At 44.3% G+C, this 27723-nt stretch overlaps 1 protein-coding gene across 4 annotated transcripts in view; it reads right to left on the bottom strand.

Annotated features, from left to right (window-relative positions):
- Window positions 1-27723, bottom strand: part of LOC116829119 (H(+)/Cl(-) exchange transporter 5) — a 102833-nt gene that overhangs the window by 34085 nt on the left and 41025 nt on the right. For 3 of the 4 annotated variants that reach the window (XM_032787748.2, XM_032787746.2, XM_032787749.2), the window contains one exon: window positions 26173-26325. In XM_032787748.2, coding sequence (XP_032643639.1) covers window positions 26173-26308 — 136 coding nt within the window. In that variant the 5' untranslated portion in view covers window positions 26309-26325. Of the gene's footprint in view, window positions 1-2845; window positions 3013-26172; window positions 26326-27723 lie in introns of those variants that run through there. The other variant, XM_032787750.2, reaches the window with a different exon arrangement.

The following is a 27723-nucleotide window of genomic DNA, read 5'->3' as shown; positions in this document are numbered from 1 at the left end:
CCAAGTATACTTCTAGAACAAACAAAAGAAATACCACCTATAAAATATACACCAAAGAGGAGTACGCCCTCGCCTCTCTCCGGGCACTAACACAAAGATGGAGGAAGCAAAATGGTAAAATAAGGCAACTTAGGTGACTGATGCAAATGGCTATACTTCCAGTCACAGTACTAGCTTCAAAACAACAAGGAATAAGACTAGTGCATGCTCTTAACCATTTTAGTTCAAGGTGTCCCAAATTTTAATAGCATGTGCTATATTAAATAGAAAGACTGTCTCAAAGAAACAGTCCCCCCACACACAACTGCATAATACCCCTCTAGTAATTACAGCAATTGCTTAGCTGGAAAAGTAATGTTAAAAAAACGTATTAGCAGCTTTTAATACTATTTAACAACCAGACTGGAGAACAACTTGAACTAAAGGAACATAAGAGACCTACAGCCCAGCTGCAGCTGGCTCGAGTCAGCTGATTCAGACTCCTGGAGCTATAAAATTGTAGTGTAGATGTTCAGAATCGGGCTGGAGCCTGGGCTTGGAGATGAGGGGGAAAGGGTCTCAGAGCCCTGGCTCCAGCCCAAGCCCATATGTCTACACTGGTATTTTTAGCTCTGCAGCTGGAGTCAGCTGACCTGGGCTCTGAGACTGGATGCCATGGGCTTTTTATCTCAGTGTAGACATACCCTATGTGACCAGACACCATTTGTGGAGCATGAGAAAACTGTTCTTGCTAGGAATGGAATAAGCATTATTTTGCTCTATTATTATTGACTCAAAGAATGAAACAGCTTCAGATCACGGTTTTAAGAGCAAAGCAACGAGACAGATTTAGGTATGTGCCAGGAAGTGCCCTGATGTACACACTTTGGTATGAGTTTTATGGGGTCACTATGTTCAGTAACAGTGAACAGAGAACTAACTATGCTATCCTTTGGGGATACCAGAAAGGCACATAAATTAAAATCTCATGGAAACTCTGCTGATTAAAACTTAAGACAGCAAGTAAAGGATGAATTCTTGATCAATGAAAGTGACCCACAGTTTCAAAAGCAGTGCAATGGTCCTTGGGAAAGCTCATCTATTAAACCACATTATTTTGACTTCGCATAAAGCCCTTCCCACTGCTGAAGGTTGACTGAAAAGGATCAATAAAATGCTATTATTATTCAGTCTACATCCCTCCAAGACACAATCAGATTTGCTCTCCTGGGATATCTCCCGGCTCCTAACTGCCACAGAACCTTCTCCCAGCTGAGGATCACCGCAAAGCAGCCAAAGTACAAAAAGCACAAAGAATACACACAGCAAAGCATGCTATGCAGCCTGAACGCATAGCAGGAGATCATAGGTAACAAACTTCAGTTATGATTAAGTCATCCACTCTTTGGAGACTCCTGTGATACCTATGCATCATGGGTAAGTTATAAGGGTCTCCCCTACAGGGCAAGTTACTGTGCAGCAAGCCGAGGTGGGAACCTACAGCTCATCAGCTCACTGCACAGTAACGTTCCACGTGGATGCTGCTACTCCGCAGTGAAAGTCCCGGAGCACAGCCTAGCATACCAAGCGACATGCGCTGTAGCAACATGCACACAGGATGATGTTATGCAGCAAGCTAGTGTGCTGGAGATTCACTCCTCAGCTTGCAACACGGTAACTTGCTGTGTAGACAAGCAGATACCTGCCCATAGAACAGGCACCATCACTATCACCACAACGGATGTTGGAAGTCCCAGTTAAAAGGTCAAGTAGGAAATTCACTCTTCATAGTCCATTCCATTTGGACCCCTAGAACTAGCCTGTCCAGGTCAGGGATGTGTGCGCACAGTACTGCTCTCCAGGTAGCACCTGTTTGATGGATAGAAAAACTTCATTCATCAGAGCATCACTCGAACATCTTTAAGAGAATTATTCATTTTTTCATTGGAAAATGGGATCCAAGAGTCCTGACAAAGCACAGCAAGAACGTGAGAATGGACATGTTCATCTTTAAACACAATATAAAAAGAAACATCCTTACATTTCCAAGAGCAATACTGAACTATAAGATGGCTGGTAGTAATAAATATTTACCAGGGCTGCATTTCCTGTCCCTGTTCATGACAGAACAAAACACTAGGCCTGATTACAGACAGATCCAAAATAGAAGGAGGGGCCATAAGACTGGAGCAGCACAGTCCTGCCCTGTCATGGACAAGATGACCAAACAGATTTTCCCCTTCTCTAATTTGCACAATTAGATCATCAATTAATACTTGAGCCTGCAGCCAAATACACCAGCTGACATGAGAACAGGAAGACTCCCTATAGCCAGAAGTGAGGCATTTTAACATAGACATTTTAGCAAGTTCACCCTCTCCCCCCACCTGCCAAAAAAAGTGTCAATGCTCCATTTAGATTTTCCTTGATTAAAAATCCTTCAGACTAACTGCGAACAATACTGACAAATCTAATTTAAAATAAAGCAGCATATGCACCTACCCAGTGCATCATTCAGTGTCCATTGCACAACTAATGCGGCAATAAAAAGGTTACTGCACTTGGGAGGGACAGTTTTCTCCAGGATGCCCCAGCCCTCCTCTGTTAGAGGGAATCTGGTAACAGAACTGCTTTGCATAAAGGAAAGGAATCACTTGTTTCCAGCAATTTGCATGACACAATCAGAGAACAGAAATCCAATATTCATTCTTAGCCCTTTGCAGCCACCATTCTCTCTTAGGAGCGGAGAAATCAAACCCGCAGCATCAGCACGATGACCAGCAGTTTAACCATTGCTCCTTAACAGCTGCTGCAGTGTGTTGATACAATTAGCCAAGACACATGCTCCCTTCAGCAGTCTCCTTACCCTCATTTGGATTTTTTCCTCTCCACAGAAGCATTGTTTGAAGCCTGTCCCATGGCCATTTGGCTCCAGGAGACTGGTGAAAGGGACTGTAGGGTAACTTCCTTTACAGTGGCACTTGCTGCATTCTCCTCCCTTTCCAGTACTGCCGGGCTCTCTGCACTGAGCATGTCGTCACCAGCTGACAGTCACATGAGCGGACTCTTGGCCCTCCTTTGAAAGAGGGAGGATTTTAGCTGAACAGAAGAAGGTTAAAGATGCAGTATCCCTTACTTCACAGCAGGCAAGCTAGGAATGACAAAAGGAAGCTGGCATCTAGAGATTTTAACTTCCAGTCACTGGAAACAGCCTCCAGATGGAAGCTGCAACTAAAGCTCCAGTAGACACAAAACTTTGTTTGGGGGGAGAGGAACGGGGGCACATAAGAGGTTTGAATGAATGAATGGTTTCATTCCTTTCCTATAGACATTAGACCTTCCAGTACAAAAACACTCCCTGCACATTTCATTTTCAACCCCATCTCCTAAACATCTGAAGAGACTGCTCATTGGTTTTAAACTGAGAGCAAGCTAGTGCTTATGAAAGTGAGTGATTAAATTGTGGCAGCTAGTGCCAAGTACATGCTGTGTACTTAGGGCAAACTTCCTATACTTCTGTGCCCTTCCATTCCAATTCCCAGCATCCCTGTTATTCCAGTCCTAGGAGCCCACACACCTCTTCCAACTAATGTCATCATCCATTATCCTTTGGGTCAGAGATGGCCATTTTAACAAAAGCTTATACTGAAGTACTGACTGCTAAGGAGTCCATTATCTGATTTACAGGCCTTTCCACATGTTGGAAAGAGCAGGGTGGCTGCATCTCATTCCTGCTATGCTAGCTGACAAAGTGTCCTCTTCTTGACCAACATATCTTCCTTTTAAGCTTTCTGTGCTATGGTTAACTTTGGCTTAGCTCAGACGTTCTCAAACTGTGGTCTGCGAGCATCATTCAGGTGGTCTGCAGATAGTTCCTGCTAAGGTGTGCGCCTAAGTGACCGCATACAAAAGAATGAAGGGCCACCCACCTAATTAGTTGAGCCACACAGGTGTGACTCCACTAATTAGGTGCCTGGATCCTGGAGAAGACGCACAAGTAAGGTGAGGTGGTGGCCTTGGGGGGGGAATAGGGGGTAGGTGGGAGGCTGCAGTGGGATGAGAGAAGGGGGTGGGGGAAATTTGGAACGTGCAGGGCTGCAGCGGCCAGAGAAAGAGGTGACTTTCCCTAGCTTAGCAGCTGCTGCGACGGGGGAAGAGACCACTCTCCTTCCCTGTCCCAGCTCGGGGGCTGCTGTGGTGAGGAAGAGACCCCTCTCTTTCCCAGCCACAGCTCGTGGGCTGTCGCAGAAGGAGAGAGAGGGCACATCTATCGCATTAGAAAGGTAAAACTACTGATACGAAAACGAGTTGTGTGCTTATTTGTAGAACAAAAAAAGTTTATTACTTTTTTTTATATAGCGCTTTCATCCAAAGCACTTTACCATAGCTAGCTAATGGTACAAACATTTGGAAAGATCATTAAGTGGTCCGCCAAGATCCTCAGCAATTTTCAAGTGGTCCATGGGGGAAAAAAAAAGTTTGAGAACCACTGGCTTCGCAAATGGGATTTGTACGCCACTGGAGTTTTCCCATAGGTTAATATCTATTTAACAATGACATGCTTTTCAGGACCTCTCTTTTCCTGTCTACCAGCTGATGTTTTGCCCATTAAGAGAGTTAACGCAACACTCCTTGGGCGCCTGACATATTTCACACAGGGACAGTACTCAGTCCAGTACAGCTGCACGACTATAAGCACTGCTTCAATCCTGTTTGCTACTTCTTTGCAGAGCCTCATGGGTGATCTTATCTTGCCATAAGAAATGCACAGAAATTGATAATGTTTCTCTAGCTCCGAGATGCTGGTGATAACCTGTGTCATTTCAGCCTTGCTCTATGGCTCTGAAACATTACACCATGGTGAATGTGAGCTTTGGTCTTGTGTGATACCATGCTGGTTCCAGGCTCTGTGGGGCACTCTGTTCTCATTGACTCCAAACTAAAAAGCATGCTTTGCATACAGCAGTGTTTGACAAGATCACAGGCCTCCACTCGTGGATTTGGTTATGGTTCTTGGGATACCCTAGACTGCGAGTCATCCTGTTACCCCAGCCTCCAGTGTGAAGACGACTTGTTTGCATTACCTGGGTGTCAGCTCTCTGACACCTGTCAGTCAACTCTGCGCTGTGCCAGTCCTTACTTTGCCCTTCTGGTTAACAGCAGGTGCACCCCTTTCAAGCCTCCCGCTATAGCATCCAGCCCCTTATCCACTGAACACTCCCAGAAATACCAGGCCTGCTGTCTCCAAGGGAACAGTGCACCCGCCAGCTTGTATGATTCAGTCCAGCACCTTGCTTAATACCACAGCACTGAGATATATTCATAGCGAAAAACAATAAGCTTATCAAAAATATTGCTCAAGGATGCAGGAGTGAAATCAGGAAGGCCAAATCACACTTGGAGATGCAGCTAGCAAGGGATGTTAACGGTAAGAAGAAGGGTTTCTACAGGTGTGTTAGCAACAAGAAGGTGGTCAGGGAAAATGTGGACCCCTTACTGAATAGGGGAGGCAACCAAATGACAGAGGATGTGGGAAAAGCTAATGTACTCAATGCCTTTTTTGCCTCTGTCATCATGAACAAGATCTGCTCCCAGACTACTGCACTGGGCTGCACAATATGGGGAGAAGGTGACCAGCCCTCTGTGGAGAAAGCAGTGGTTCAGGACTATTTAGAAAAGCTGAACAAGCACAAGTCCATGGGGCCGGATGTGCTGCATCTGAAGGTGCTGAAGGAGTTGCTGGATGTGATTGCAGAGTCATTGGCCATTATCTTTGAAAACTCATGGTGATCGGGGGAGGTCCCAGATGACTGGAAAAAGGTTAAATGTAGTGCCCATCTTTAAAAAAAAAAAAAAAAAAAAAAAGGGAAGGAGGAGGATCTGGGGAACTACAGGCCAGTCAACCTAACCTCAGTCCTTAGAAAAATCATGGAGTAGGTCCTCAAGGAATCAATTTTGAAGCACTTAGAGAAGTGGAAAGTGATCAGGAACAGTCAGTGTGCATTCACCAAGGGCAAGTCATGCCTGATTAACCTAACTGCCTTCTATGAGGAGACAACTGGCTCTGATGAGGGGAATGCAGTGGATGTGTTATTTCTTGACTTTAGCAAAGCTTCTGATACGGTCTCCCATAGTATTCTTGCCAGCAAGTTAAAAAAGTATGGACTGGATGAATGGACTAAGGTGGATAGAAAGCTGGCTAGATCATCGGGCTCAACAGGTAGTGATCAATGGCTCAGTGTCTAGTTGGCAGTCAGTATTAAGCAGAGTGCCCCAAGGGTGAGTCCTGGGGCCGGCTTTGTTCAAGATCTTCATTAATGATCTGGACAACGGCGTGGATTGCACCCTCAGCAAGTTTGCAGAGAATACTAAACTGAGAGGAGTGGTAGATAGGATACAGAGAGACCCAGACAAATTAGAGGATTGGGCCAAAATAAATCTGACGAGGTTCAACAAGGACAAATGCAGAGTCCTGCACTTAGGATGGAAGAATCCCATGCACTGCTACAGACTAGGGCCTGAATGGCTAGGCAACAATTATGCAGAAAAGGACCTAGAGGTTACAGTGGATGAGAAGCTGGATAAGAGTCAACTGCGTGCCCTTGTTGCCAAGAAGGCAAACAGCATTTTGGGCTGCATAAGTAGGAGCATTGCCAACTGATCGAGGGACGTGATCATTCCCCTCTATTCGACATTGGTGAGGCCTCATCTAGAGTACTGTGTCCAGTTTTGGGCCTCACACTACAAGAAGGATGTGGAAAGAGTCCTTGGGAGGGCAACAAAAATGATCAGGAGTCTGGAGCGCATGATTTTCGAGGAGAGGCTGAGGGAACTGGGATTATTTATTTAGTCTGCAGAAGAGAAGAGTGAGGGGGGATTTGATAGCTGCTTTCAACTACCTGAAAGGGGGTTCCAAAGAGGATGGATCTAGACTGTTCTCAGTGGTAGCAGATGACAGAACAAGGAGTAATGGTCTCGAGTTGCAATGGGGGAGGTTTAGGTTGAATTTTAGGAAAAACTTTCACTAGTAGGGTGGTGAAGCACCGGAATGGGTTACCTAGGGAGGTGGTGGAATCTCCATCCTTAGAGGTTTTTAAGGTCAGGCTTGACAAAGCCCTAGCTGGAATGATTTAGTTGGGGATTGGTCCTGCTTTGAGCATGGGATTGGACTAGATGACCTCCTGAGGTCCCTTCCAACCTTGATATTCTATGAAAGAGTCAAGATTTAAGTGATAATGAGTAAGGACATTGGAAACAAAAGGTTACATATAAAACAAAATCATAACATGCTTTCTAGAGACTAAACTTAAGTAACAGATTACTCTCTTGTCTAACAAAGCTGCTCTCGTACAAAAGCTTTTCTGCAGCATCTTCAACCAAACAATGTCTGGTGAGAGGGAGGGCCCTGGCTGACGTTGTGTCCAGGACTGCCCTGATAAACTCTATGCGCTGTATCGGGACTAACGTGGACTTGGTGTTGTTCACCAACAGGCCCATGAACAGGAGGAGCACCACTTGATCCTGTACCTGGAACCGGGAGCTACCCTTGACCAGCCAGTCCTCCAGAGAGGGGAAGATCTGAACCCTACAACATCCGAGGTAGGCTGCCACCACGGACATGCACTTTGTGAATACCCTGGGAGCAATGGACAGGCCAAATGGGAGGACCGTAAATTGGTAACACTCCTGCCCAACAGAGAAAGCGCCTGTGCCCCTCGAATATATGAATGTGGAAGTACGCATCCTGCAGGTCGAGGGCGGAGTAACCATTCCCAGGATCCAGGGAGGGGATGATGAAGGCCAGAGAGACCATGAGAAACTTGAGCCTCACCACATACTGGTTCAGGCCTTGCAGGTCCATGATGGTCCTGAGCCCCCCTTTGGCCTTCAGGATAAGGAAATAGCGGTAGTAGTACCTCTTGCGTTTGAACTCCGCAGGCACCACTCCAACCTCTCCTAAGCCAAGGAGCCGCCCCACCTCTTGCTCTAGCAGGCCTTGTGAGAGGGGTCCCCCAGAAGGGGTGGAGGGTGATTGGATGGGGTAGAGGTAAACTGGAGGGTGTAGCTCTGGGAGGTGGTGTTGAGGAGCCAATGGTCCGAAGTCAGCCGTGACCACTCAGGGAGAAGAGCACACAACTGGTTGGAGAAGGGAAGCTTTACCGAGGGTGGATCCCTGGTGTGAACTGGTAGGTTGCCCCCAGGAATCCCATCAAATCTGATGTTCCTCTGCCTGTTTACCCTTGGAGGATTCAGGCTGTTGGGGGGCAGACCGGGACTGCCTCAGTGGACATTTCTTATAGTCCCATGACTTTTTATAAGGGGGCTTGTATTTAGAGTGGGTGGCCTGGGTGGGAGCCTGCTGAGTCTAGCCAGAGTCGAGACAGAGGCCAAGTGTCTTAAGCGTAGTGGGGGAATCTTTTAGGCCATACAGCTTCACATCTGTCTGTTCTGCAAACAAGGCCTTGCCATCAAATGGGAGGTCCTGCAAGGATTTTTGCACCTCACTGGACAGCCTAGACAGCACAAGCCACAACTCCCTTCTCATGGACACCGCAGAGGCCATGGACCTTGAGGCTGTATCCACAGCATCCTACACTGCCTGCAGGGTTGTCCTGGCAGCTGCTGTACTCTTCTCCACCAGAGCTTCGAACTCCTTCTTGTCACGCTCTTGGAGGGGGTCCTCGAATTTGGGAAGAGAGCCTGACAAATTGAACTGATACCAACCCAGGAGACCCTGATGGTTCACCACCCTTACCTAGAAACTCAAGGACGAATAAAGCTTTCTCCCAAATAAGTCCAGCCTCCCTGAGTCTTTATTTTTTGAAGCAAGGTCTAGTTGGCCCTGCCTCTCCCTGTGGTTGACCGACTCAACCACCAGGGAGTTGGGGGCAGGGTGGGTGTACAGGTATTCATGCCTCTTGGTGGGCACAAAGTACTTCCATTCTGCCCTCTTAGAGATGGGAGGGAAAAGGAAGCCGGAGTTTGCCACAAGGCATTTGAAATTTTGCCACCCCTTTGTGCCCCCTGTACACAATGTTCCATAAGGATAAGGTCCAGCTCCTGCCTGGTACTGAGGTCGACAGGACACTGAAGAGGGAGTCCGAGGGTGCCTCCAGCTGAAGGTAGAGGCTCGATGCCACCCTTTTCAATAGTTTCTGGTGGGCTTTAGAGTCCTCCTGCGGAACAGAGGGAGGAGGAGCCATAATTACCTCATCAGGGGAGGGTGAGGATGCGGGCATGGTACTCGGTGTACCCACTGGTACCGGAGGTCCCACCACTTGGTCGTCCTCCGGGCATGGAACCAAAGATGCACATCACACCAACTTCATTCTGAGAGGCTGGGAAAGGGAGGCTGACTGTCTTCTGAGGCTCCGGCCACCAAGTGAGCCCCCACTGGGGGCTGCGTTGGGGGCCATAGGGCCCATTGGTACCACAGTGCCAGCCAAGGAACTTGGTGCCACTGCACCTGCTGTGGCACCGGCGGAGCAGGCTGTTCAGCCTGACTAGCCTCTCCCATTGACTCACAACTACGAAGGGAGGCCAGACTGGCGTACGACCTGCTGCTATCCCTGGACTGGGAGGAGCAGTGGCATTGGGAATGGCGCTGACCATGAGACCATAATCCCGACATGGAGGAACGGTACTGCCGGTAGCAGCTGCTTCGTGATCAGCTCTGGCAGGCAGATCCGCAATGACGAGGCACCAGAGACTGACACCCAGGACTGCGGGAGTGGTGCCGCTTTGAGGTCCTTGAGCGAGACGAAGAACAGGAACGGCGTCAACATCCGTATCGTGATGGGCTATGGTAGGCTCTCTGAGAAGAGAGCCTCCAGTGCTACCTGTCTCAGTCTCGACGGGGACTGCTCCCTTTGCAAGGCCTCAGGCCCTTGAAACAGAGTGGTGCCTGGAACTCCTGTCAATCGGAATCCAGCCAGACAACCTGGTAGGGATCGACGGTGACCGGCATGGACTACGCATGGGACGGTCACTGAGTAGCAAATGGTGTCAGGAACATTCCCTCGACCGCGAATGGTACCAACCAGGAGGCAACTGCAGAGATCTAAGCGGTTGCTTGCCTCTGGACCAGGGAGCCAACGGTGGCAGTGCCCCTGGTACCAGCAGGGACATAACGGCCCCGGCCACTTGCAGGGCATTCAGTATAGAGGTCACCTGGCCATCCGGGGAAGCCTACTCCAAATGGGCCGGGCTACTCTGCTCAACCTGAGTCAGAGGCCTGGAGGCTGATGGGGACCAAGAACTGCCCAACATGGGTCTAGTCTCTCCCCCAGTCTTGCTCCAGTGCATCAGCAGCAAAGACCTCTTCTTAGCCTTCTTGGCATGCCCCACGGACAGGGAGCGGTGCTGACTGGTCGCCGTGCACCGATGCTGCGATACCTGGTGCTAACTCAGAGCAGCGCACCAGAGTCGTGGTCAACACCGACTCCATCAGAATGGCTTGGAGATGAATGTCTTTTTTTCCTGGTCCAAGGCTTGGAGGATCTGCACATCTTGCAGCGATTGCTGAGATGGGTTTCCCCCAGACAGTGTGAACAGTACACATGCGGGTCCTTCACTGGCATCAGCCAGCTGCAAGTGTCGCACAATTTAAAGCCCAGGGCACGCCCTGACCTGGGTGCACTAAACTAAACTAACACTAATGTAAACTACTTCAACTACAGGCACAACTACTACAAACAAACAAGAGTTCTAGAGGAAGGCTGTAGACAAGCTGGAGCAGAGCAGTTTCAATGCACCTTCACTCGTGGCAAGAAGGAATTGAGCGCGGGGGAGCACGCAGCGTCCCTTATACCACACCATAAAGGCGCCACTCTAGGGGTCGCTAGGAGCGCTCCCCTATGAACACTGCTAGAGGAAAAACTTCCAGCACCGGTGCACATGGCGAGCACGCATACCTATTGTGGAATACACATGAGCAATCACTCGAAGAAGAGCCTGTTTTCATGAATGTAAACACACTGCCTGTTTATTTCCTAAATGCAGGAATAGGGGCTGTCTTCTCTTATATCCCCAAAGTCACTTTGTGCATCTGTATTCAGAAACAATACAATTCCCAAGGCTTCTTCTCCTGTGAGCTATTCCTTGTTGACTTCAGATCCCCCATTGACTTAATATGTAAATAGACGTCCATTTTGTTAGCTTACAATGCTTAATTAACACCTCAGAGAGATGAATAAGTATCTTGTCTGACAGGAAACTTGTTTCTCCACCTCAATTGTGATATAAAAAGTTAACATTTTCAGTATATATAACTCCTGACATAGTATCTATACACTTTAACCTGGACTTTTAAATGTTTCCAATCAGTATTAAATCATTAAAACTAAGAGTGCAATAAACCAAACTTAGTTCTCAGGGTCAAGCCTCTATGTAGGTTACAGACAATTTAGTTTAGCAAATGACCCTTCAAATGATAGAACCAAACTTTATTTAAAAGAAAGCTCATGGAGGAAAGGTTATTACAATCAGTGTAGTAGGACACTTAGGGTATGTCTACACTACAGGATTATTCCAATTTTACAGAAACCGGTTTTTTAAAACTGATTGTATAAAGTCAAGTGCACGCAGTCACACTAGGCACATTAATATGGCGGTGCACGTCCATGTACCGAGGCTAGCATCGATTTCCTGAGCGTTGCACTGTGGGTAGCCATCCCATACCTATCCCATAGTTCATGCAGTCTCCCCCACCCATTGGAATGCTGGGTTGAGATCCCACTGCCTGATGGGGCAAAAAACATTGCCGCTGGTGCTTCTGGGTACAGCCTCACTCCTCCCTCCGTGAAAGCAGCAGCAGTCAACCGTTTCACGCCTTTTCTCCTGGGTGAACTGTGCAGATGCCATTCCACAGCAAGCATGGACCCTGCTGAGCTCAAGACAGTAATCATGGACGTTTTAAACACCTCACGCATTCTCGTGCAGTCGATGCTGAACTGGGACCTGCAAAGCCAGGCAAGGGGGCGGAGGCTACAGCAGCGCGGCGACGAGAGTGATGAGGACATGGACACAGAATTCTCTCAAACTGCGGGCCTCTGAGCTTTGGAGAGCATGCTGGTAATGGGGCAGGTTCTAGCCACTGAACGCCAATTTTGGGCCTGGGAAATAAGCACAGACTGGTGGGACCGCATAGTGTTGCCGGTGTGGGACAACTCCCAGTGGCTGCGAAACTTCCGCATGCATAAAGGCACTTTCATGGAACTTTGTGACTTGCTTTCCCCTGCCTTGAAACGCCAAAATACCAAGATGAGAGTAGCCCTCACAGTTGAGAGGCGAGTGGCAATAGCCCTCTGGAAGTTTGCAACACCAGACAGTTACCGGTCAGTCGGGAATCAATTTGGAGTGGGAAAATCTACTGTGGGGGCTGCTGTGATGCAAGTAGACAAAGCAATCACTAAGCTGCTGCTACGAAAGGTTGTGACTCTGAGAAATGTGCAGGTCATAAGTACATGGCTTTCCTGCAATGGGATTCCCAAAGGAGAGAGATTTCTGTTAGACGGAATCCTCTCCCATACAGCGATCAGATCCAGTAACTCCCGTGCGGTCCATCCTGGAGCTCTTTTCGATTCTCAGGAGACTGCATTGTACCTGATGAGCTCTGCGTGGTCACCTGTGCTGATGCTCTCTCCCGCTGGTGAACAGGAAATGAAATTCAAAAGTTCACAGGCTTTTCCTGTCTACCTGGCCAGTGCATCCGACTCCAGACTGCCGTCTGGAACAGTCAAAATGATGCATGTGGGGATAGCTCGACCGGAGGCCCAATAACCTACCCCTTGATGCTATGGCTCATGAAGCCATACACAGGCAGCCTGGACAGTGGTCAGGAGTTGTTCAACTACAGGCTGAGCAAGTGCAGAATGGTGGTAGAATGTGCACTTGGCCATGTAAAGGCGCGCTGGCGCACATTACTGACTCGCTCAGACCTCAGCCAAACCAATGTCCCCATTGTTATTGTTGCTTGCTGTGTGCTCCACAATCTCAGAGAGTAAGGGGGAGACATTTATGGTGGGGTGGGAGGCTGAGGCAAATCAACTGACCACTGATTATGCACAGCCAGACACCACGGCGATTAGAAGAGCACACCAAGAAGCGGTGCATATTAGAGAAGCTTTGAAAATTAGTTTCATCACTGGCCAGGGTACAGTGTGACTGTTGTATTTGTTTGTCCTTGCTGAAACCTCCCTCTGCCCCCCCTTGATTGACTCATTCCCTGTAAGCATCCACGCCACTCCCCACCCTTCGATCACAGCTTGCTTTCTAAGGAAATAAAGTCACTCATTTTAAAAATCATGTATTCTTTATTAATTAATTATAAAAAGAGGGAGAGAATTGACAAGGTAGCCCGGCTGGGTTTTGGAGGAGAATAGTAGGGAAGGAAAAGGCCACTAAAAAATTTCATGATAATGAGAACCTTTTGGTTGGGCTGTCCACTCGGGTGGAGTGGGTGGGTGCACGGAGCCTCCCTCCCTCCCTCTCATCTGGCGGTGAGGAGGCTAAGGAACATGGTGAGGGGGAGGGTGGTTATACAGGGGCTGCAGCGGCACTGTGATCCTGCTGCTGTTCCTGAAGCTCCACCATATGCCAGAGTATGTCAGTTTGATCACGCAGAAGCCCCAGAGTTGCATCACGCCACCACTGATCTTCCTGCCGCCACCTCTCATCTCGAGCTTCCCTCCTGTCCTCACATTCGTCGTCCCTCCTGTCCTCACGTCACTGACATCTTTCCTGTACTTTGATACACGTCCTTCCACTCATTCAGATGAGTTCTTTCATTGTGGGTCACTTCCATGATTTCTGAGAAACATTTCTTCTCATGTCTTTTTTTCCCCGCCTTATCTGAGATAGTCTTCAGGATGGAGTAGGGAGGCTGAAAAATTTGCAGCTGCATGAGGGAGGGGAAAAAAGGGAGAGAAGTATTTAAAAAGATACATTTTAGAGAACAATGGTCATACTCTTTCACGGTGAACAACACTATTCACCTTACATAGCACATGTTTTTTTCACTACAAGGTCGAACATTTTGCATCTTAATATTGAGTGCCTGCGGCTTTGGTGTTACAGATCACAGACAGACACTGGTCCGGCAGAAGAATTCAGCTTGCATGTGGTCATGGTAAGCCACTCTTCTCTTCATCTTCTTGCAGTTTTCATCTATCCAGCGCCCTCCTTTCCCAAATAGCAAGCAAAGCCCGTTGAGTGCTGCTTCTTTCCTGTTAACGTGCAGCAGCAAAAACCCCCCCATGGCTGGTATCATGGAATATCACTGCTAATGGAATGGTATCACACCCCCCTTCCCCAACCACGCATGGCTGGTAGCAGGGAAGATCCCTGCTAGCCACACAGAAAAGCTCAGCACCAATCGCCCCCCCCCACCTCCCCCCCTTGGCTACCTGCAGGGAAGATTTCTTTTAAGCACAGGCAAACAGCCCAGTAGGAATGGCCATCTCTGTCCCTTACTTAATTCCTGAATTTCAACCAGGTTACCATGAATGATATCACTCTCCTGAGGATAACAATGATAAAGTGAGATAAAGAACGGATGTTGCTTGAATGCCAGCAATCACCGGGACCATACACAGCTAGGCTTTGTCATGCAATGATACCAGATTACTTGCTACAATGCATGGCGTGGTCAAATGTCCTACCATGGAGGACAGAATAAGGCTGCTCTGCCCAGAAACCTTCTGCAAAGGCTTTTGGAGTACCTCCAGGAGAGCTTCATGGAGATGTCCCTGGAGGATTTCCGCTCCATCCCCAGACATGTTAACAGACTTTTCCAGTAACTGTACTGGCCGCAAATGCATCCTAAGTCCTCAGGGCAAACTTAATCATTAAAAAACGCTTGCTTTTAAACCATGTTTTATATTTACAAAGGTACACTCACCAGAGGTCCTTCCATGGCTTCGTTGTCTGGGATAGTTGGCTTGGGAGGACTGGGAGGGTAATTCCATCAGGTGAGAAAAGCTCCTGGCTGTTGGGGAAATGGAGTGCTGTGTGCTCTCTACAAGCTCATCGTCCTCTTCTTTCCTCATCTTCCCCGTCTGCAGAATCCTCAGCCATGGCTGAGATTACCACCCCACCTCTTGGAATCCACGGACAGGGGTGTGGTAGTGGTGGCAGACCCCCCTAGAACTGCATGCAGCTCAGCGTAGAAGCGGCATGTTTTTCGGCCCTGCCTGGACCTTCCGTTTGCTTCTTTGTTTTCTGGTAGGCTCGTCTGAGCTCCTTAACTTTCACACGGCACTGTACTGAGTCCCTGGTCATGGCCTCGGAAATGTTTTCAAATTATGTTTTTTCATTTCATCTTTTGGAATGGAGTTCTGTTAGCACGGAATCCTCTCCCCATACAGCGATCAGATCCAGTAACTCCCGTGCGGTCCATCCTGGAGCTCTTTTTCGATTCTCAGGAGACTGCATTGTTACCTGATGAGCTCTGCGTGGTCACCTGTGCTGATGCTCTCTCCACGCTGGTGAACAGGAAATGAAATTCAAAAGTTCACAGGGCTTTTTCCTGTCTACCTGGCCAGTGCATCCGACTCCAGACTGCCGTCTGGAACAGTCAAAATGATGCATTGTGGGATAGCTCCCGGAGGCCCATACCATCGAATAGCAGCCACACTAACCCTAATCCGACATGGCAATACCTATTTCAGCGCTACTCTCCTCGTCAGGGAGGAGTACAGAAATTGGTTTAAAGAGTCCTTTATATCGATATAAAGGACTTCATTGTGTGGACGGGTGCAGGGTTAAATTGGCTTAACGCTGCTAAATTCAGTTTAAAAGCGTAGTGTAGACTAGGCCTAACATTGGCAGGAGGAAGGCTGTAGTGTAGACACTGACATAATTAGGTCGATATAAACAGCCTTACATCAAATCTAACTGTGTAGTGTAGACCAGCCCTTCTTTAGCTCACAGCACCAAGAGCAGTCTTTTCAGCCTGCATCCTAACCTCAAAAACTCCCCCGGTTTCTTCCGGGGTAGTCACAAGCTTTCAGCTGCTCCTCCAGGCTCTCTCTCTCTCAGCCTGTTCTCAGTGTGTATGTGTGTGTGTGCACTCTCACACCTACCCACCAGTCACTATACCCAGGCAAACAGTTTGCCCACCTGGTGCTAGTTTTTGGGTAGATTATTAGACTTCGTTTTAGGTGTGGCCCCTGTCTCTTACACTGGATTTAAATGGAGGTCTCATTCACACCCCTGCTTAAAGAGGTCTAATGCAACCCATAACAAGGTTTTGACCAGCTCATAACAGTACTGTATTCTACTTCTGAAACATTTTGAACTTAAGTTTTGTTTTTTCCCCATCAAGATGTTTAGGCCTCAGATCGAAACTTGCCTTTAAAAACTGCTAGTTCCAGTTCAGTATATTGCAAATTAAATAATAAATGAGATACCTAGTGTAGGTCCTACATATAACAAACACCTCTGAGGGGAAAAAAGGTGGTTTCCAATGTTTTTATATGTATAAAAGAAAGTGGAAGGATGACCTAAAGCAGATGTTTGGGATAAGTTCTTCACCACAGGAACTGCTACAGCAAAAATCTCATTAACTTGCCAATGTAATTTGCAATAGTAGATCCCTAAAAAGATATGTGGTGTCAGAAGACACACCAGTTAGATTCTGAATCAAGAAGCTTTAAAATACAACAGCTCATCACTTTACAGGCAGGCACAGAGAGAGTGTAGAATAAGTATATTATAACCATCACTGCTCAATTCTGCCCGCAAGCATGCTGCTGCATTCTCCACTATCTATAAGTGGTGGTTTGCTAAGACAGAGGTTCAATAATTAAGACTCCTAGCTCACAAGATATATGCTGCTGTTGCAGTTTTAGAGGGTAGGTTATATACCTGGTGCCCAAATATCTCCCTGTATTTCTAAAGAAAAAAATCCTGAATTCAATGGACAAGCTAGTAAGGTTAACAATCACCAAAATATTTAAAATCCCCTCTTGGTGACTGCTTTATTTCTTTCCATGTTAACAACACACTCCAGATTCAAGAATTCTTTGTAGTATCTTAGCACCTGATTTCCTATAGTGATGGTTATATAAGAACCTAAGTAGTTTCATGACAACTATGTGCATTTATATCTAGATCAGGGGTCGGCAACCTTTCAGAAGTGGTGTGCCGAGTCTTCATTTATTCACTCTAATTTAAGGTTTTGCATGCCAGTAATACATTTTAACCTTTTTAGAAGGTCTCTTTCTATAAGTCTATAATATATACCCAACCTATTGTTGTATGTAAAGTAAATAAGGTTTTTCAAATGTTTAAGAAGCTTCATTTAAAATTAAAATTAAAAGTGCAGAGCCCCCTGGACCTGTGGCCAGGACCCGGGCAGTGAGAGTGCCATTGAAAAATCAGCTCGCATGCCGCCTTCAGCACACGTGCCATAGGTTACCTACCCCGATCTATATATTACTGGGGAAATATATAAATAAATGCACACAGTTTCTATGTATTATATATGCTATCCTGGCCTAGAGTTAAAGTTGCTAAACTCCTCATTCCATTTACACAAGCTACAAAATGCTAGAAAATAAGTAATTAAAAATCGTTCAATGCTCCAGTCAGCTCACACCAAATGAGTGCTAACACCACGTTTATACCATATTAAGTGTCCTATATTTTCATGCTATATACGCACATCCAAAACTAATATTAAAGATATACCTGTGCAAGTTTCAACATTTCACTGGAAGTGATTGATCCCATTGAGCTTTCCTCATAGAAGCAGCCATGTTCCCATAAAAAGACAAAACTGAGATGGAAAGTAAATTTCTCTATTAATTAAATAAGGAAGAGGACAATTGAGTACCATTCCAGGCAAGTTGCAAGTATTTGCATAAACTTAGACAATTACATTTACCATCCCAATTAGCTCCGGACTAACAAAAGCTTCCTTATAAGGATCAGCTGAGAACATAACTGCATTTACCCACTTTCTCCTCCAAAAATATTAAATATTTCTGCAGCAAGATTCAGTGAGTAACTCAATATTGAATGTTTCCCCACTTTGAAATCAGTGGGAAAGAATCATTCCATTTCAGCTGGACCTTTTCATAGCACCGTAGTTGCCTCTCTTTTCTGTTTCATTGTTTGTAGTGTTGTCATACCTGTGTTGGTCCCAGGACATTAAAGAAACAAGGTGGGTGATGTAATATCTTTTTTTGGACCAACTTCTGCTGGTGAAAGACCAGATTGACAAAGGTGCTAAAGAAGCACCCAAGGAAGACCAGGTCGTTGCACAGAAGCTGAGTTCTTTGCATTTATCTTCAGTGCAGAGGATGTGGGGGAGATACCCACATCAGAGCTATTATTTTTAGGTGACAAATTTGAAGAACTGTCCCAAATATGGATGTCAATAAGAAGAGGGTTTTAGAACAACTGATCAACTGAACAACAACAGGTCACCAGGACCAGATGCTATTCACCCAAGATTTCTGAAGGAACTCAAATTCGAAACTGCATAACTACTAACGGTGGCATGTAAGTGATCCCTGAAATCAGTCTCTGTAACTACCTTCCAGTCATCTAGTAATGTAATGCCCGATTTTTAAAAAGGGCTCCACAGCTGATCCTGGAAATTACAGGCCAATAAGCCTAACTTCAGTACCAGGCAAACTGGTAGAAACTATAGTAAAGAACAGATTTATCAGACACCAAGGTAAACATAATATGTCCAGGAAGAGTCAACACAGCTTTTGTAAAGGGAAGTCACGCCTCACTAATCTATTACAATTCTTTGAGAGAGTCAATAGGCATGTGCATGAGGGTGATCCAGTCAATATAGTGTACCTGGATTTTCAGAAAGCCTTTGACAAGGTCCCTCATGAAAAGCTCTTACGAAAATTATGTAGCCCTGGGATAAGAGGGAAGGTCCTCTCATGGATCAGTAACCGATTGAAAGATAGAAAACAAAGGGTAGGAATAAATTATCAGTTTTCACAATGGAGAGAGGTGAGCAGCAAAGCCCCCCAGGGATCCGTACTGTTCAACATAATTATTAGTGATCTGGAAAAGGGAGGCGTGAACAGTGAAGTGGCAAAGTTTGCAGACAATAAAAAATTAAAGACAGTTAAGTCCAAAGCAGACTCGGGGAGCTACAGAGGGATCTCACAGAACCATGTGACTGGGCAACAAAATGAGACGCAAGGCTATAACTTTGCTAGACAGTAAAATCATGGTCTTAATGAAGATACTGGATGTATGGGTTATTACAACAACCTGTAACCCACTAGTCCCCCCCACCCTCCATTTTTGGTCCTATGACTAGGGGTGTGTTAACTGGCCATTTCACCTTGAATAGTCCCGTTGAATAATTGCTAACTACTTATGCTAAACTATCTGTTCATTCTTGTATTTAGCTGCAACACTCTGAGTACATTTCCCAGACCTCAAGAAGAGCTTTGAGTAGCTCAAAAGCTCACCAACAGAAGGTGGTTCAATCAAAGATACTATCTCACTCACCTTGTCCCTCTAATATCCTGGGACTGCCATGGCTACAACTCCTCCTCAATGAGCAACAAAACTGGCAGATGAAATTCAACACTGATAAGTGCAAAGAAACACACACTGGAAAGGACAATTCCAACAATACATACACCATGGGATTAAATGAGCAGTTAACACCCAAGAAAGATCTTGGGAGTCACCACAGATAGTTCTTTGAAAACAACTGCTCAATGGGTCGTAGCATTCAAAAAGACTAACACTATGTTAGGAACTATTAGGGAAGGGATAGAAATTAAGAGAAAATATTGTAATACCATTACATAAATCCATGGTACACTCACATCTTGAATACTGTGACCAGATCTGGTTGCTCCAGCTTGAAAAAAATGAAGAAATAGAAAAGGTTCAGAGAAGGGCAACAAGGACTATCAAGACAGGAGAGACTAAAAAGATTAGGGCTGTTCATCTGAAAACAGTTGATTAAAGGAAGATGCGAGAGGTCTATAACAAAGAATGGTACGGAAAAAAAGTGCTATTTACCCTTTCACACAATACAAAAACCAGGGGTCTCCCAAAGGGGATTGGTCCTGCTTTGAGCAGGGGGTTGGACTAGATGACCTCCTGAGGTCCCTTCCAACCCTGATATTCTATAATTCTATGAATAAAATCAACAGGCAGCAGATTTAGTACAAAAAAGATGAAGAAAATTTTCACACCATGCACAACTAACCTGTGGAACTCATTGCCAGGGGATGTTGTGAAGACCAAAAATATAACTGGGTTCAAAAAAGAACAACAGAAGCTCATGGAGGATAGATCCAGCAATGGCTATTAGCCAAGACGGTCAGGGATGCAACCCCACACATGAGGAGACTCTAAACCTCTCTATCAGAAGCTGGGAAGGGAAGACATGGGTAGATCGTTGTAGAGTTGCCCTATTCAGTACATTCCCCATGAAGCTCTGGTACCAGCCACTGTTGTAGATAGGATACTGGGCAAGAATGTGTGATCTGGTCCAATATGGCAGCTCTCATGTTCTTCCTACTATAAGATTCTCACTAAAATGGTAAGTTAACAACACTACGATTTTATCATGCTGAAGAACTTGTCTACCATCAAACATGCAGTCAGTGCAGACTGGATTCCATGAATTAAAAAATGCTCGTATATTTAATAGGGAAGATGTGCCCAACAGTGGGTTTCTTTCAGTGGGAAGAGAGAGGAAAATCAAGATCTAGATTATCTGACAGATATAACAAAAAGCAGAACAAAGTGAAGTATTTCTGCTGCTGCCTGAAGATGGCCCTGTTACTAAACAGCTTTTCTGTATCTACTGGAAAGCTTATTTTTATGTACATTATCAAAATATCATAAGATTTCTCACCACACCCTTTGGGCCTGTCTACACAAAAACAACTTTTAGTTTGCAACAGGATGGGATTTAAATCCACCTCAAATTAGCCTGCCATGCACTAAGTGTCCACGTGGACTATTCTTCCTTGCATTAAAAGTTCCATCATGTACTTTAATGTGGTTTCCTGCCCAGCTCTAGAAGGGACATTAGCCAATAAAAAATCCAAAGAAGTTTGGGCATACTGCTGTTTGTGTACCCAGACAGCTGCTCCATGGACTGGCCTTTTTTCTTTTTTAAATTAAGAGATCGAAGAAGAAAAAATTTATCCACTTCTGCCTGTGTTGCCGTACATTGCTATATGGGAGATGCACAATGGGCAAAATGAGTTGAGGAAAGTACTAGCACACAGAGAAAACACCAGATACTGCTCAATCTGGGACACAGGGAAGGAAAAGAAAAGGCTCGCTAAGAAAAACATTTTTGGAACATTAAAGGACATTTTAAAGTTAATCCCAAGCTCTAAGCAAATACACGTCTCAGTGACATCCTCTTTAAAAAGTGTTTCCATTAACCATCTATGGATCTCTTGTGTGGTTTTCCACCCAGTCATGGTTTGTGTACAAGCCAACTCCTTTAAGTGGAAAACACAACAGAGTTACAGCTGATCACCTCTATCTGTGTGCACGAAAACAAGGGGGGGAAAAAGCTGCTCAGAATACTAATGCATCTCAAGCATTACAGTATTTGTATTCCCTCTACCTTCCTTTTTCTGAATTGGACCCAACTGGACAGAATATAATTAGTCCACTGAGAGACACTAAATTAGCTCTGCAAGAGGTAGTTAAAAAAAAGTTACTCATTTTTTAAATCTCCTGAAATCCAAGTATAGACATAGATAGAATAGCACCAAGATATAGGAAAGAAGCAGCGTTTACAAGTCAATTGGCAAATCATGTTGGTTTGTAAGTGTTAGTAATCAGTTAAAGGTACCTATAAAGCCATTGCCAATCTCAGTAGAAGATTTTATATTTTAAAATTCTGTACGTTACCAAAAGTGCATCTAGTATACTCCTTAAAGCAAATTTGATAGCCTGAGTTTTTATTCATATCATTTTTGATGCTTTTGAAAACTGACGTCTGATAGTCTGATTCTCAAAAATAAGACAAAGTTACTGTATAGTGAGATATTATAGTTCTACACCAAAGGATGAGATGAAGTCTATGCTGCATGATAAGTGTGCATATCCACCTTGAAGGACAGTAACAATAGACAGATGGTTCTGAACTACAAGTTAGGCCTGATCTACATAGAAAAAATATTGGCATAGCTACATCAGTAAAGGGTGTGGAACCCCCCCCCGCATCCCTGACCCACAGCTATGCCAACAAAATCCCCCATGTAGACACAGCTATGTTGACAGAAGCCCTCAGCCTTCATCTGGGGAGGGGGTGTTCCAACACCAACAGAAAAAAAACTCTGTTGGTAGGTTGTGTCTACACTATGGAGCTATGCCAACATAAGTATGCTGTTATAGTCCTCATAATATAGACATATAGTCATGGATTCACAAATAGCACAAAAGACGTGAGGCCTAGTTCACAGATTTATAGTTTCTAAGATCAGAAGGGACCACTGTGATTATCTAGTCTGAATTCCTGTATTACAAACACCATAAAACCTCCCCAAAATAATTCCTAGAGCAGATCTTTTAGAAACACATCCAATCTCGATTTAAAAATCGCCACTGGTAGAAAAATCCACCAAGACTCTTGATGAATTGTTCTGATGGTTAATTATTCGCACTGTTAAAAATGTGCCTTATTTCCAGTCTGAATTTGCCTAGTTTCCACTTCCAGACATTGGATCATGTTAGACCTTTCTGTTAGAGTGAAGAGCCCACTATTAAATATTTGTTCCCCATGTAGAAACTTATCAACTGGTCAAGTCACCCCTTAACCTTCTCTTTGTTAAGCTAAATAGATTGAGCACTGTGAGTCTATCACTATAAGGCAGGTTTTCTAACATTCTTGAGGCTCTTCTCTGAATCCTCTCCGATTTATCAATCTCCTTCTTGAACTGTGGACACCAGACCTGGTTGGGGACCCTAGATCAACGATTCCTAAAGTGGGAGAGGTGGCACCCGTGAGGGGTTGGGACGCTGCAAACATGTTTCAGAAGGGTTGCAAACACCCTCCTTCCTCCCCCACACAGGGTTGTGGAGTTAACGATCTACTCACTTTTTCAAGGCCAACACAATGTAGTAACGCTTGCCTGAATTTGCTGTACTCATCTGAATACAGGCCCTGCATGATCCAACTTTTAGATCAAAACCAAAAGAATTCTTCCCTGAGGATGAGAAACTGGAGGGAGATTATTTGAAACCCCTTTGCTGAGCCACACTGCCACCAGATGTGCACGCTGTATTGACTGACTTGTCTTGCAAGGACTCATAGGAGGTACAATTTGAAAGGGAAGACATCAATCAGTTTTGGAACTCAGTGAAATGTGAATCTCCAATCATTTATTCATAGGCTCAAAGAGCAATACTTCTGTCTATCTTACCTTCTCTTTTAAAGAAACACTCGGCTACTTTGTGCTGCATCCAAGTCCTAATTCAATCACTGTTTACTTATAGTTACAGAAGCCAATAGAAGCAGGTGAGTGCACACTTGGCTGCTATATGGTACTACAGCAGCCTGTACAGAAAGCCACCCCGGTGAAAATAGTGCACCACCAAGCACCACCACTGCAGAATGTTGAGAACTAGCTACTTCTGTCTGACAACCTTCATGGTGCATTTACAACTGATTTGCAACTCCTCAGACTCATGCATCTTATCATTAACAAGAATACAAAAAGTTATTACACTTAATAAAAACTGACATCTCTTTTGAATGAAAATGTACACAAATGCACATTTTTGTGTATGTTAGCAATACGCAGAACAAAAAATCTTGTCTAGTGATTGTAAGCAGCATGCCATAGTGAATATAGCACTGGACTGGGTCTCATGAGACCCGGGTTCTATCCTTTACTCTGCCACGCATCTACTGAGTGACCTTGGGTAAGTCACTTGCCCTCTGTGCCTCAGTTTCCCCATCTATAAAATGAGTAACAATATTGACCTTTGTAAAACATTTTGAGATCTACTGATGAAGAGTGCTATATAAGAGCTAAGTATTTATTTGTGGGGTAAGGAACTGGGGATTGAGGATTACAGAACAAGATTGAAAATATGGAAAATATAATGCCATCATATAAATCAATACTACACTTTCTACAGGAATTCTGTTCTGATCACTCCAAGGATATAGCAGAATTAGGAAAGATTCAGAGAACTGACAAGAATGATTAGAGACACTGAAACATTTATATGAAGAGTGCTTGAAAGAAACTGGCCTTATTTACCTTAGTAAGGAGATAAGAGGAGCCATGATAAAAGTAAATAAAATAATGGATGGTACAGAGGTGGTACATCAGACACTTTCTATTCTTCCAGTCTTGCAACAAAAATGAAGGGGGCATTCAATGAAACTAAAGATGGAAAATTCAAAACAAAATGGACTACTTTTTCACACAATACCTGGACTGTGAACTCATTGCCACTGCATGTTAGAGACAAAGAATTTAGCAAGATTTAAATATTCAGTCCATCTTTTTATGGATAATAAGAGTATCCAGAGTTATAGATAATACAAGTTCTGGAATGAACGCAACATCTCATGCTTCAGAGTTTAACTCTATTAAGGATGATATTGAAATCTTCATTGGGCAGATTATGCCACATCTGCCTACTGTGGGGTTTTTAAACCTTCCTCTGAAACATCTGATGCTGGCCAATGTTGGAGATAAGGTATTGGCTTGACAGTCCCTGGATCTAATCTAGTATGGCAATTCTTGCATTCCCATGGGAGGGGATAACGGAAAATATTGATGGTCTAAAAGGAAGATGTGGCTGGAAAAGTTTGAAAGTCACTAATCTAGACAACTCTCTAGTCAGTATCAGTATGGTCCCCACAGTTGTATTCCAATCCTTTCTTCAGCCCAGGTTTAAAAGACATCAGCAACAAGGATGGCACAAGCTAATAGATTTCCCTGTTCAGATATTTTCTGAAGAACTTAAATTCTCCTTGGCTCAGTCTCCTTATTCTTACTCATTTTGCCCCTTAAATACTTTAGACCATTATAACCCATTTCCTTTAGCTTTTGATCAGCCAAGATATATAGAATTAGATCTTTCAAGTCTCTTTATCCACTTTAATCAACTTTTTGGTATGAGGTCCCAAGAGACCATTCTAAGTGTTCTCTCTAACAAGTCCTCTGTAGACAGGGTCCCTCTCCTCCTTGTTTTTTATTCTGCATTCTATAAATTAATGAACCTCAAAACACCTTTATCTCTTTGCTTTACTGAAGTGGCTGCACTGTAGCAATGCAGACCACTGTTTCAGTGAGTCACTTCACCCTGGGTGAAAGGTACGTTGTACTTATCAGTTGAACAAGATGGAGGGGAACTTCCCAATTTTCAACATCTAAAAAACAGTAAACCAGAGCAGATGGCTTTGCTGAGACTGAAAAAACCTCAAATAGCAGCTGCATTGTAAAGAAGGGCAGCCAAGATCTTTGGATGGGTGCTGAACAATTATGAGTAATAGAGCTTCTGGGCCATAACTGTCCCAGGGATCATGTTTGCTTTCACTCATACTCCAGGCTGCCTCAAGCCACTGATTAATTGCTTGCTTGTCCCCCGTGATATGTGAAGTGCCTAGAAAGGACTGTGGGGAGGAAAAACAAGTCCTTGAAGACACAGAAAAGAGTGCAGGCTAATTTACTGTATACACTAAAAGATCACACAAACAGAAAAATATATTGAGAAGAGAAAATACTTTGCCTGTATGACAATTCACTAAATGTGTACAGCCAGGATTAGATAGTTTACTGCGATGGGGAGGCGCCCTGGCTTCTCTCCTACAAATAGTCACTAATCTACCTTCTGTAGTCTATCTTACCTTCTCTTTTAAAGAAACACTCGGCTACTTTGTGCTGCACCCAAGTCCTAATTCAATCACTGTTTACTTATAGTTACAGAAGCCAATAGAAGCAGGTGAGTGCACACTTGGCTGCTATATGGTACTATAGCAGCCTGTACAGAAAGCCACCCCGGTGAAAATAGTGCAGTGTAGAGAATTGTGTTGAGGTCACAATAGGAGTGACACAGCAAAGCATACAGCCCTTACACCACAACCTGGCCACTCCATTGAGAAACTGGCTCTTGCTACAGTCACATGAAGTAGTACACATTAATCTGAAATCTACATAAAGATTTTAGTGATGAGGAATTTAATGGAGATGGCAACATGAGCATTACCTCCCAACATCTCTCTATCCAGCGGGGGATCATCATCTGTGATGGAGAAATCCAGAGCTCTTCCTGCTATCTCCACCATGTCTTCATCACTTGTGCTGCTCTGGAAACTCCCTCGTCGAAAGCCTTTATTATTCATGGCTACAGCCTCTGAACCTAGAATGGAAGGGAAAACAAAGATAGTTTCATAGTATAAGGTTGAAGACACCAGTGTGTACACCTATGTTCCACAGTAATGGATGTCTGGCTATGTGCTATTCCAGTCTGACTAGGTGAATGGAATAAAATAGTAGACCTGGTATCCTACATACAGAAAGGGATTTATGTTTTCAATATGGCAAACCTACATGAAGTATGACAGCTGCTTGTTCTAGCCCATGGATCTGACTAGATTTTCCACATTTACAAGCTGTTGTTCCTGTGATATATTTCATGCTATCATATGAGCCAGAAACAGTGATTTAGTTACACGAAATAAGACGACAGCATTTCAAAGAGTTACCTGCTGGGTGCATAAAAACCACTGATTTTTTTAAAAACTGGATTTAAATCTCTCTTCAAATGAATGTATTTAATATTAAATTTGCAATAACCACCTATTAAAGCCTAAAACTTACTATCATCTATTAATTAAATTAAATTAAAAGCAATATTCAAGCACTACAAGTCTGCTGCCAAAGTTCAAAAGACAGTCAAACCAATGAACGAGTGGAAGTCACTGGCTACAAACCAGAGTTTTGTAAAGTGCTAAACCAACTTTTGACAACAATAGTCCTTTGTGCAGGTGCAGAGACAATATTTTCTTCATCTTACTTTGACTAGTTCAGTTCAATGACTGGGTCTCAAAATTGAAAAACAGATTGGGAGCTGAAAAAGCAGGAAAGCTTGTTATTCTTTTCCACTCTACAAAGAAAAATGAGGTGTGAGTGGATGAGACCTACTCATTCTAAAATTTTAAAGGACTCAGTGACCGTAAACAATCAGTTCAATTCACTAACCGTTTATTTCTGTTTAATAAATCGATTTTATATACAAAACATGTTGATAGAAATAAGTTTATGTACCCAGTACATGAGGTAGCTTTATTTTAGCTATTAAAAACAAATTTGAAAACGTTATTGCACATTTTGAATTGAATTTCAGTTACCATCCAAATGTGGCATGAGAAATGAGTAAAAAAAAAATCATTTAGTAATGTTGTGATGCGTCATTCGCTTTCTAACCAAAAATGAACAAAGAATCTGAATAAATTTATGTTAAACTATTATATAGCTTTAAATAAATGTACACTCCTAATTAGCAAAGAACCAAATTGAATGTAAAGGCCATATTCGCTTACATGTCAACATGTTTTAACCAAACAAAGACTAAGCCTCTTTAGAAAACCAACAAAATAGCACAAATGCAAAACAAGATTGATTTAAATTAACAATTGATTGTAATCCACCCTGGTTACTTGTAGAGATGCCATGAAAGTGTAATACTAAAATGCTCATGTTTTTAAAATGGATTTTGAAAATCACACACACCCCAAACTCAGAGGAAACCAGCTTC

The sequence above is a fragment of the Chelonoidis abingdonii genome, chromosome 8 (genome assembly GCF_003597395.2).
Source record: "Chelonoidis abingdonii isolate Lonesome George chromosome 8, CheloAbing_2.0, whole genome shotgun sequence".
NCBI classification, from domain to species: Eukaryota; Metazoa; Chordata; order Testudines; family Testudinidae; genus Chelonoidis; species Chelonoidis abingdonii.
The sequence above is the reverse complement of the archived record's forward strand: the minus strand, read 5'-3'. Positions and strand labels throughout refer to the sequence as shown.